The following is a 12,435-nucleotide window of genomic DNA, read 5'->3' on the forward strand; positions in this document are numbered from 1 at the left end:
CAGCCAGGTTTCTTAACATCCCTGGAGGCCCTGGGCCTGCCCGCCCTCCCGACCAGCCCCAGGAGCAACCTGTCCAGTCCTGGGCCTTAGGGATTCAGCTGATGGAATTATGCAATGAGGCTTGCTTGAGTCACGGAATCGTTTTTATTGTCAGTAAGAAATAGCAACACTTTGGAGATGATCAGCTAGAAAAAAGATGGGTGGGTTGTATTAAAAAATGTAAAGTACAAAACTGTTAACCAAAAATAAAATAAAAGAATATTTAAAAGCGTTTCTGGGGGCTTCCCTGGTGGCGCAATGGTTGAGAGTCCGCCTGCCGATGCAGGGGACACGGGTTCGTGTCCCGGTCTGGGAGGATCCCACATGCCGTGGAGCGGCTGGGCCCGTGAGCCATGGCCGCTGAGCCTGCGTGTCCGGAGCCTGTGCTCCGCAACGGGAGAGGCCACAACAGTGAGAGGCCCGCGTACCGAAAAAAAAAAAAAGCTTTTCTGTTAAGCTTAGAAAATGATACAAAAATATAGCTCCTTATACCTAAGAAACTGGGCTATAAAAAGGTGTGCCCAGGATGTGGGCAGAGCATACTGGGAGAAGGCATTCTTGCTGGATCCTCGTGTGGCTAAGAATCCAGGTGGGGCATCGTCACCCAGCACCGGGTCACTGGCCCTGGTGACACTGGGTCTGTCGCCACTGACAGTTCTGGGGCCTAGATCAGCCCACTCCCTCTGTCTGAGTGCAGGCAACCGATGGACGGTCTCCCCACTCTTAGAGGCATCAATGTCCCGCTGTGTGTCTCCTCTTCTGGAAACTCCCATCCTTGTCTCCCCAGGTGCAGCCCTGGTCAGCAGCATCTCACAGGTCGGTGGACATTAAGTTGGAGGTCTGCTTGCCTTCTTCGGCAGGTTTGCCAGCCAGCTGCGCGGGAGAAGAGGATAAAGAGACACAACCCAAAATGGGGTTCTCATGAGCACCAAAGCAGGGCTTCCTGTCCCACTCACAAGGGCTGCTGAGCTGACCCCTCCCTTAACCCAGTGAGCCTGAGCTGCCGTGACTTTGACTGATGTGACCAGAAAGGCTGTGCCACGCTGTGGTTAGAACACAGGCTTTGCTGTTTCGTGGACCGTGTGAACTTGGGCAAGTCGCTTACCTAACTCTGTGAGCCTGATAAAATCCTCACAGAAGGTCAAATGGGATCATGTTTGGAAAGGGCTTAGCATGGTGCCTGACTCACTGCACGCTCACGGTGAACTTGCAGTTATTACGGCAGCGGAGTCCTGCTTTAATTGCACCCTGAGGATCAAGGTGGTGAAGGTCAGTGGTACCTTCATCTTGAGCAAAGACTGACAAGTAACGATAGGAGACGGGACTTGAGAAGTCAGGGCTTGGAAACAAAACTTTTAAATAGTAGGATTCTGTAATATAAGTTGAATAGGAAAGTTCTTCCAAAAGAATTAAAAAGCACTTTTAGCTGCCCAGGTGCAGCAAAGGACAGCTATGGTTTCTCAGGCCCCAGGGGCCCTGCACACCCGTCTGGCACATTCCTGCAGCCCAGCTGGGGTCCATCCTGCTCAGGGCAGCCACCTGGGGACCAAGAGGAGAACTGCACTCTGGGCATTTCTGGCCACCGTCCCCACCCTAGGGGGCCCTGCCCATACCTCCCTGAGGGTGACCACACCGTGCACACGCGCATATACACACACGCCCCCATTTTCTCCTCTCTGCGCCTCCCCTTCTTCCCTTCCTCCTCCCCACACCCACCCCCCTTCCTTGCACTTATCTGGGAGCTCACCATCGTCTTGAAGAACTGATTTACTTTCTTCCGCTTGAGCGTCTTCTTGTCGCCTTCTGACAGAGGGAGGAAGGTCTGGCTGAGGCGGGGGGATGAGTTGGCCTCTTCCGTCCCGGGCATGCCGGCCACCGAGAGCGTGAGGGCTGCGGGAGAGCCGAGAGGCGCCGTGAGCGGTGGGCGGAGAGAGGGTGACTTCGGGGGGCAGATGGGAGACGCGCAGGGGACAGAGACAGCATCCAGGGAGAACAGGCAGGGGGTCAGGCAGAAGGCGGGAGGCCCGAGTACTGCCGTGCCGGGACTGTCGAGCCTGTCCGTCCACTGCGCTGAGGCCTGCCCAGCCCCGCACACAGCAGCCTGCAACGTGACCCGATCGAGGCCTCGTCCAAGGGCTTCTGGGCTGGAAACACGGGTCCATGGTCGGGGAAGGCCCTGGCCACTGGGGCTCTGACTTCCTCAGGGAACAGGGCCCTTTGGCCAGGTCGGGGAGATCGTGTGGGCTCACTCTTGTCTTCCAACACGGAGAACCCAGAGGTCCCGGAAGGAGAGCATCTCCAACCAAGGTGTCATCTGGTGATTATGGTCCCCAGCTCAGAGTCACACAGACGACTCTGACCCTCGGTTTTGACTTTGGGTACCTGGGGGTAAGAGCACAGACCTCAAGGGCGTTGTGAGGCCTGCTGCGAGGACAAGAGCGAAACGGCCACATGGGGGTGTCCTGCCTGGGGAGGCTGGGCAGTCGCTAGGGGTACAGTTCCAGGGGCCTCCACTACTTAGTGGTTGGGACAGGCAGGAGATGGACATTCTCAGTGCCTCAGTTTCCTCATCCATACAATGGGGCTGGTCACACGATCTGCTTCATAGGTTTGTGCTGAGGCTTAAATGAAACAACGAAGGAGGAACATTTGTCAGCAAGCACAGACTGGCGGACACTAGAGACTTGCCACGTGCCACATGGAGCGCTCTTGGGCAGGCTACATCCCCAGTTAGAGCCCCAGGTCCCTCTCTGTGAATTAGCAAAGGTCACCTGTAAGCTGCAGACCTCCTCACGACAATGAATGAGTGATGGGGGGAATGGAAGTACCTGTGCATCAAACACTCTGCAACTGTAAGATGTGGCAGCGATTTCTGTAAGTTCCGGAAACAGCCTTCCAGGCCCCAGAGGGAAACACAGGCTGAGAGATTTACCCGATCCCTGGGAGGGCCTGGCTAACTGAGAACCCAGGACCACCTGGTGGGACATACCACATTCCCAGTGGATCCTGAGCTCCAGAGTGACAGCAGACCTCCACTCCAGCCCTGGCAGGGCCACAGAAGTGGGTGGATGTGGGGAGAGCTCAGAGGACAGCGGGGCTGTGAGCAGAGCCTCTTACCCCCATGGTGCTTAGCTCACTTTGCTATGTAGATATGGTTCCCACCCTCCTCCACCCCCAGACACCTCTATACCCCCCGTGCTGGTGGTGGCAGGGTGCATACCTGGGATGGTGGGCATGGACTGGCTGGCGAAACTCATTTGAGAGAGGATGGATGCCCTGGGGGCGACGGCCACATGCTCCGAAAGGTTGGTATCACTCATGAACTCGTGCTTCCTGGAAAGCTGGATGAATATATCATGCCCACATGTGCATACAGAGACACACAGACACACACCACAGAGGCTTAGCATGAGGCAGTTCTAGGCCCTGGAAAGTCGGCGATAAAGGTTTGCCATGGCTTCTATGGGCCCCGCCCCAAGTTCATTTATTCTGTTTTGTGTCACTCTATGTCAGCGTGCCATGCATGGTTGCACAGGTTGTATACTATACAACTCTGCTGTGTGTGGGGGGGTGGGGCGGGGGGGGGGGCATACATTTAGACTACTGTGTGAATGACGCCCCCTAGAATTGTGAAACACAGTCTTGTTTCCGGCCTTCCCCCCCTGGCAAGAATAGCCTCTGAGGCCTACTGGGAAGTTTGTGGGGGATTCTTTCGTCGCTGGAAGGCATCTCAGCTGGGCCTTTGCCCTTTCATCCGGCAGCCCTCCCTTCCCAGGAGAGTAAATCCCCCTCCCCCTTCCAGGCTCCCAGAATGCTTTCAACAAACCTCTCTTTCAGGGGGAAGCTGGGGTTGAACCCAGGGCTGTCTGGTACCAAGTCTCATATTAAATAGTTATTTGTTTATAAGACAGTAACTCTTAAAGTCAGGGCAGTGAGAAGTTCATCTCTGCATCCCCAGCTGGGCTCCCGGTCCACTGGAAGAGCTTAGCAGAGTCTGAGACGTCAGTGGTTAGAATGGCCCTGGGGTGGGGATAGAGGGCCGAGGTGGAAACACCTGGCCCAGCCCTGGGAGGGCGGCTCTCCTGCTCAGTGGTGGACCGGGCAGCCTCTCCCCAGCCTCAGAGTCCTCTGCGATGGTAGGAAGGACAGAGTGACAGGCTGGGTCATACCCCACTCTGTCACATCCAGGCCGCAGGGGCGCCAGCAAGCACTTCACCTCCCTGCCCCTGAGATGCCACCTCGGGAACCCCGCTTCACCGTGAGGGTGAGGCTTGAGCGGCGCACGTCTCGGAGCCCCAGGCAGTGTGCCGGGCGTGCAGTGGAGATCTGCCGAGGGTGTCAGAGAAGAGCCAGCCTTGGCCACTCACCCGCTTCAGGTCTGCCGTGGCCTTCTCGTCCGCAAACACCACACTGCTTCTCTTGCTCCTCTTCTTGGACCGCCGCAGCTTGACCTCTGGCAGAGTGCTCCCTGGGAAGATCGGCTCCTCTTGCTCCACTTTCGGAGCCTTGGGAGGTGCTAACTCCTGGTCGAAGCTGAATGGCAAGAGGGACAGCAGCAAAAACTGCAGTTAAGAGCTTCAGTGGAACTGTCTTACAGGGACCCAGGCTGACTGAGCTGTCACCACGGGGTTGGGGGGTAGATCAGCTCACCTGGCAGAGTTTGGGGAGCCACTGGCTTAATTTGCAAACACCCAAACTACAGGGTAAAATAAAACTGAAGGCAGCGGGCCGTGAGACTGGTGATAGGAAGAGAAAACCGGTTAAAAATATGGATCTGGATTCAAATCTATGCCACTTTTTAGCCGAATGACTTTGGGCAAATCACTCAACCTCTCTGAGGCACGATTTCCTTTTCAGTAAACAGGGGTGTTTGCAGCAACCTTGCAGAGTAGACAAGAGATGAGGTCAAGGACCCCTTAGCACATTCTCCCAGAGAGAGTTCTCCATCACAGGATCTGCTATTACGTTAGCTGAGTCGGGCCGGGTCGCGCAGATGGCTCCAAGAAAGTGGAAGGGGAGAGGCTCTTCTTGGCCGGGGAGGGGAACCCCGACAGAGGTATAGGCAGGTACAGGAGGAGGAGCTCTGGGATGGGGAGTTGGTGGAGACGGGAGCCCCGGCAGAGGCAAGAAGATGAGGAGCTCAGGCTGGCTGATGGAGGTGGCTGGACGGGGAGCCTGTGGGCCGTGCGGTGTCCTGCTGGGTCCTCAGGAAGGGCCACCACACCTCTCTGGGCCTCGACTGACCCCCTAACAACGGCAATAAGCCACACAGGGTAGTTGTGAGGGTTTTGATGAGGTGCCAGGTGGGGAAGGGCTTTCAAACAGAAGGGCACGGAGATGTAGAAGGACAGCCAAGGACAGAAGGGCAAGAAGTGAGGCTTTGCTGAGGGCTAGGCTGGTGCAGGGGTACGGGGGGCTGCCTGGGGTGGGGACTGACCTCTCGGAGGTGAGTTTGCTGGGCGTGCTGCAGTCAGAGCTCGTGGAAGCCATGGAGATGATGGACATCTGCCTGTAGGAGCGCAGCATGGACCGGGGCCGGCCCACTCGCCTGTCCTCGAATTCGGGCTGCGGGCGGGGAGGAGGGTGTGGTTAGCAGCCAGGTCTGCGTGGGGCAGAGCAAAAACTTCCTGGCTGGCTGAGGCTACGCACAGCTGTTTAATAAAGAATTTGTCAGGCCTTTATTCCTGGTTCCTGGGAGGTGATGTCTAAATCCTTGCAATTTCCCCACTGGTAGGAGTGTCTTTTGTTTTTCATGGTGGCCCCTTTACACTGATGGGAAGACTCAGGATGGGGGCTGGCCAGAAAGAGCAAACCTTGTGATTACAGGGCTGGGACTCTGAGCCAGATAATATCAGCTCAGCCTCTGGGGAGGAAGGGGGACTGGAGATGGACGTCAACCACGTGGCCAACGATTCATTCAATCATGCCTATGAACCCCAATTAAAACTCCAGACACTTAGGCTCAGGTGAGCTTTCCCGGCTGGAAATCACACATGGATGTGCCAGTAGGAGAGATACGGTGACATGTCCTGAGGACACGAAACTGTGTGTCTGGGACCCTCCCAGACCTCACCCTATGCTTCTCTTCATTTGGCTGGTCCTGATTTGTTTCCTTGCTAATAAAACTGTAATCATAAGTACAGTCATCCTTCAGTATCTATGACCTCCCGAGGATACCAAAATCCAGCGACTCTCAAGTCCCTGGCATAGAATGGCACGGTATTTGCATGTAGCCTATACATATCCTCCAGTAGAATTTAAATCCTCTCTAGATTACTTGTAATACCTGATGCAATGTAAACGCTATGTAAATAGTTGTAACTATAATGTAAATGGGAGGTAAACAGTTGCCAGCACAGCAAATTCAAGTTTTGCTTTTTGGAACTTGCTTGATTTTTTTCCCCAAGTATTTCTGATCCTCCGTTGGTTGAATCTGCGAATAGGGAACTCATGGATATTGGAGGGAGGGCCGACTCCTTGACTTTTGTGAAATTATCAGACCTGAAGGGGTGGTGGAAACCTCCAGATTTGTAACCAGTTGGTCAGAGGTGCAGGTGGCCTGGGAACCCTGGTGTCTGAAGTGAGGGGAGTCTTGTGGAGGACTTTGCCCTTAACCTATGCAATGTCACCTAACTCTGGGCGGTTGCCATCAGAACTGCATTGGGCTGTCACACAGGGAGTGCTGGAAGAGGCGACCTGTCTCATGGAAAAACTGTTGCGCCAGAAGATGAGACCTGAGTTCACCTCCATGCTTTCCAGTAAGTCACTTCTCGTCTCTGGGCCTCAGTTTTCCCATCTGTAAAATCAGAGGGTTGGGCCAGAAGGCCTCTGAAGGACCACACAGCCTTGCCGTTTTATGATGCTACTTTCTGGGGAAGAGGATAAAGAAGAAGTCCCGTGAGCACCAGGCTGATGGCCTCTTGAGGACTCGGGAGCTTACGAGTGGCCCAAAGCGCTGGCTTTGCAGGCCAACAGAGCCAGGGGCAGTGACCTGCACTCACTTGTCATGTAGCCTCTGGCAAGTCACTTACACCTAGGAACCTCCAGAAGAGACACAGGGGGTTAAAAGTCACGCCCAGGCTTGTTGTGAAGACAAAATGACCTACGTGCTTAGATTAGACTGGCACATAACAGGTGCTTCACCAACATTGCTTTTATTATTAGCACGGTCCCTTGAGTGCTAAGGCCTCAATTTGTAACTGGTGTTTATCTGGGGTGACTTTTGAGGGACCAAGTTTCCAGAAAGGTTCCCTGGATTGGCCCTGGCACTGCTGGCTCTCAGGTCCTTCTCCTCAAGGGCAGGTTCCTTGGCTCCAATCTCATCCTCCTCCCTGCCCCACCCCTCCCGGCCACAGGGACCACCAGTACCATCTCTCTGACACCGTACTCCTTCTCCACCTTCACTTTCAGGCTCTTGAAACATTCCTCCATCCGGTCGTGGAAGGGCCGCAGATTTTCTGACACCCTTTTCTCATGGATCTTAATCCCAGCTCCCAGGAAGGGGATCTGGAGAGAAAGGTGGTAAATGATGAGCCAAAGGTTGGCCACCGGGCCCCACGGAGGTGGTGGAAGCAAGTCTGCCTGCTGAGAATTTGTTGAGGGCTTTAGGGTCTTGGAAACCTTCAAGCGGGGTCACCAACCCTGAGAAATGGGAAAGCTGAATCCTTGGGGTTTGCTCTGAAAACAAGACCTCTAGGAGAAAGACTTCCGGCTGCCCTTGCCCCACAGGAGGGCTGGACGCCCCCCACCCCCATTAGAAGCCATGTGTTAGGGAAAGCCTGCACCTTATAGAATCTACTGAGGGGCAGAGTGTGAGACCAGAGGAGAGGACTCTCTGTTGCTTTAACTTAAAGCCTTGCCCAAGAATTTCTTGGCAATGCAAAAGGGAAGGTATGATTGTCAGAGGCTGGAAGATAGGAGAAGGGAAGGGTTGAACAGAAAAGGAGGACTGGGCACAGCCTGGTCTCACAACACAGGAAGTCCAGTGATACGACCTCATGCGGTTGCTGAAGAAAGATACCCAAATGTTAACAACGTGGGGAGTTTTTAAAAAGTGATGTAAAAAGCCTTGGGAAGATGAGAGGGGAAGAGATAATTGACGGGAGACAGTTAAGCTCTTATATTATCAACAGAGGGCAGGGATGAGGAACCAAACAGGAAAATAGGGGGTTGTTCTGCACACTAATAGACAGTGAGACCTTCACTTTCCAGTCCCCAGATTGCCAGCAGTGCAGGAGCCAGGGGGACCTTCATATGCAATAGCTTGAAGGGTCTGTCCTGGAGAAAGTGAATGGCGCATGTTATACAGACGTCTGTGGATCACTCAGTGACCATATGTAATGCCGTCCAGGCGACAATACCTTCCCTCATATGCACAGAAATTCATTCAGCTCTTTTAGTGCCCCGCTCTTTACTATGAACAGACTGCCAAGGATCACCAGGCATTGAAGGAAATTCTCCAGTGTGAAAGACAGAGATCAGAACCAACAGATAGGAAGAAAAGCAAAAAGGGAGGGAGGGAGTAAGGGAGAGAGGAAGAAAAGAATGAATGGACTAACGTGGAAGAAACAGAGAATGAAGAGAGCTTAAGAAAACTTTATATTTTTTTAAATAAGCAATATATAGAAAAAGAAAAAAATTTTCTATCCATGACACAAGACAAAGATTTTATTTAAAAAAGAAAGGAATGGGACTTCCCTGGTGGCACAGTGGTTAAGAAATCACCTGCCAATGCAGGGGACATGGGTTTGAGCCCTGGTCCAGGAAGATCCTACATGCCACGGAGCACACCACAACTACTGAGCCTGCGCTCTAGAGCCTGTGAGCCACAACTACTGAAGCTCGAGTGCCCAGAGCCCGCGTCCTTCAACAAGAGAAGTCACCGCAATGAGAGAGTAGATCCCGCTCACCACAACTAGAGAAAGTTCGCGCGCAGAAATGAAGACCCAGCACAGCCAAAAATAAATAAATAAATAAATAAATTTATAAATAAAAAGAGAAGGGAATGATAATGGAAATACTACATACAAAAACTAGTGAGATATAAAGTTGCTAATGGAGATAAATGTATAGCTTTAGTTTTACATATTAGAAAAGACAGAAAATCAATTAGCTAAGTATCCATCTCAAGTTATTAGTAGAAGAACAGCAAACTAAACCCAAAGAGAGTAAAAGGAAGGAAATAATAAAAGTAAGAGTGGACATGAATGAAAAAGAAAACAAACTGACAACACAGAGGATTGACAAATCCAAAGGTTGGTTCTTTGAAAAGACAAAAACATTGATAAACACCTTAAAGGGCTAATAAAAAAAAATAGAAGGTACCAATAACCAATATCAGAATTTAAAAAGGAGTATCACTATAGGAAGTACAAGCATTATAAAAGATCATAAGAGGATATTATAAAAAAGTTTATGTCCATAAATTTAATATTTAGATAAAATGGACAAATTGCTAGAAAAATACAACTTACCAAAAAGGGGACGAAAGAAATAGGAAATCTGAAAACTATTAAATTAAATACATACTTTAAAACATTCCTGGCCCATATGGCTTCACAGACAAATTCTAGCAAACATTTAAGGGATAAATAAATGCCAACTTTATACAAACTCTTAAAAATTTTAAAAATAGGGAATAATTTTCAACCCACTTTTTGAGACCAGGGTAACTTTGTTACAAGAACTGAACAAGGATATTATAAAAAAGGAAAATTATAGGTTAGTATCTCTTTTGAGCATAGACACAAAAATCCTGAAGAGCATATTTTCTAATAGAATCCAGAAATATATAAAAATGATAATACATTACAACCAAGTGGGATTTATGTCATACATGCAAGGTTGGTTTAATACTCCAAAATCAACTAATATAATTCACTGAATTAGCAAAATAACGAAGAAAAACAATATGAGTATCTCAATAGATGCATAAAAGGCATTTGACAAATTAAAAATCCATTCAGGATAAACCAGCAAACTAGGCAGAGAATGGGACATCATCTTTAAAACATCCCACTCTGTGAAGTACTGACTCTTGCCCTGATGTGGGAGACACTGGAACAGAAGAAGTAAAACTTTTTATATTAGCAGATGATATGTTTGTCTGTAGAACATCCAAAAGAATGTACAAACAATCTGACTTATTAAGTGAATTTAGTAAGGTCGCTGGATACAAGGTAAACATACCAAAAAAAAATTGTGATGATATTGAGAAATTAAAAAAATACCATTTATAATAGTTAAAAATATCAAATACCTTAAAACAAATCTAATAAAATTTGTGAAAGACCTTTCCAGTGAAAACCACAAAACTGAGTGAAATTAAAGTGAGTGAAATTAAAGAACTAAAGAAAGGGAGAGAGATTCCATATTCATGTACTGGAAGAATCAATTATCACTAAAACAGAAATTCTTCCTAAATTAATCTACGTGCCTAATATATTCCTATTCAAAAGCTCAATGTGTTTTGGGGGTGTGTGAAAATTGGCAGGCTGATTTAAAAATTTATATGGAAATACAAAGGACTAGAAGGACCAAGACAAATTTGAAAAAAAAATTGCAGTACTGTCACTATCAGATCTCGAGTTACTATAAAGCTACAGTAATCAGGAACAGTATATGGCATTGGACAAACAGACCAATGGAATAGAGTAGGAAGTCCGGAAATAGACTGGCATCTATATGATCACTTTATGTCAAAGTTGGGAAAAGTAATAGTCTTTTCAACAAAGGGTGCTGGAATAATTAGAAATCTGTATAGAAAAATAATTTACCCCTTACTTCATGTCAGTCAAAATGGATCACACACTTAAGAGTATAGGAGAAAACAATAAAACTTCCCAATAAAACACAGGAAATATCGTCATGATCTTGGGATAGCCAGAGATTTCATAAAGTGAAGACAAAAGTAATAATCATTAAAAAAAATTGATAAATTGGACCTCATTAAAATGACAAACTTCTGTTCTTCAAAAATACATCATTAGAAAGTAAACAGATAAGCCACAGACTGAATGAAGATATTTGCAATACACAGATTTGACAAAGGACTCATATCTAGAATAGATATAAACTCCTATGAATTATTAATAAAAAGACAATTCAGTTAATAAGTAAAAGATTTGAACAAACGTTTCAAAGAAAGGCTATTCAATTAGCCAATAAACACATGAAAAGGCGATGAACGCCGTTGCTCGCAAAGGAAATGCAAATTAAAATTAAACTCAGATACCACCTCACAACCACCAGAAAGACTAAAATTAAACACTCACAGTATCATGCGTCAGCGGGAATGTGGAGCAACCCAGATTCACAGAAGTTCTTGGTGGGAGTGTAAATTGGCTCAGCCACTTTGGAAAACTGCCTCTTGGTATCCAGTAAGGCTACAGATAAACGCGTGACCCAGCACTCCCACTACTAGAGAGATAGTGAGGACGCTGTGAGTTTATGCCCGTCAAAAAACACGAACAAGAATGTTCCTACAACTCTTTCCACACTGTCCACAACCTGAAAACAACCCACCATCAACAGGAGAATGGATAAATACATCGGTATAGTATTGGTATATTGTATAGTCACACAACGGATACCACTTAGAACAAAAAAAGAAAAACTTCTCTTGCATGTAACAGCCTGGATGAATCACAAAGGCGTTACAGTGAAAAGAAGAAGCCAGGCACACAGTAACACATACTGTGTAATACCACTTTTATGACGTTCAAGAACTGACAAAACTAATCTATAGTGATAGAAGTTTGGCAGGTATCTGTTCAAGACAGATATTCTAACATAGTATAACCGAGCAATTCCACACCTAGGTATACATCCAACAGAAATTGTGCGTGTGTGTGCCAAAAAGACACACACAGAGATGTTCAGAACAGCACGACTTGTAATACCCTCAAACTGAAATCAACTCAAATCTCCATCAGTTGAAAACTAAATAAATATGTTTTGGCACAGTTATACGGTCCAGCTGCATAGACGATTATACATCAATGAAAATGAATAAATGATTGCTATGTACAACAAAATAAATCAATTTTAAAACATAACAGTAAACAAAATAAGTTAGACACAAAAGAATGCACACTGTGTGATTCCATTTATATATAGGTCAAAAACAAGCAAAAGTAAACTACAGCGTTTAGCAATGAGTGCTTGGGTGGTTAAAAAGTATTTTTACAAAGCAAGTAAATGGTTACTGTAAAAGCAGGAGAGGGGTCGACCTTGGGGAGGGCTGGCAATGACTCAAAGAAGGCACAAGAGAGGCTTCTGGGTGCTAGAGGAATTCTGCTTCTTCATCTGGTGGTGGCCACGTAAGTGTACAGTGACAAGTCCGTGTGCTGTGTATTTTTGTTATGTGTAGTTTTCTCTATGTAATATGTCGTGAAA

At 48.0% G+C, this 12,435-nt stretch overlaps 1 protein-coding gene across 1 annotated transcript in view; it reads right to left on the reverse strand.

Moving 5' to 3' along the window:
• Nucleotides 1-843: 843 nt before the first annotated feature.
• DOCK2 (dedicator of cytokinesis 2) overlaps nt 844-12,435 on the reverse strand; it is a 407,441-nt gene continuing 395,849 nt past the window's right edge. The window contains exons 47-52 of the mRNA XM_082836577.1: nt 7,408-7,545; nt 5,477-5,604; nt 4,407-4,572; nt 3,260-3,380; nt 1,787-1,929; nt 844-912 (exon numbers count right to left, since the gene is read on the reverse strand). Coding sequence (XP_082692703.1) covers nt 850-912; nt 1,787-1,929; nt 3,260-3,380; nt 4,407-4,572; nt 5,477-5,604; nt 7,408-7,545 — 759 coding nt within the window. The 3' untranslated portion in view covers nt 844-849. The remainder of the gene's footprint in view (nt 913-1,786; nt 1,930-3,259; nt 3,381-4,406; nt 4,573-5,476; nt 5,605-7,407; nt 7,546-12,435) is intronic.

The sequence above is a fragment of the Leucopleurus acutus genome, assembly GCF_964270905.1.
Source record: "Leucopleurus acutus genome assembly, chromosome: 3".
NCBI lineage: Eukaryota > Metazoa > Chordata > Mammalia > Artiodactyla > Delphinidae > Leucopleurus > Leucopleurus acutus.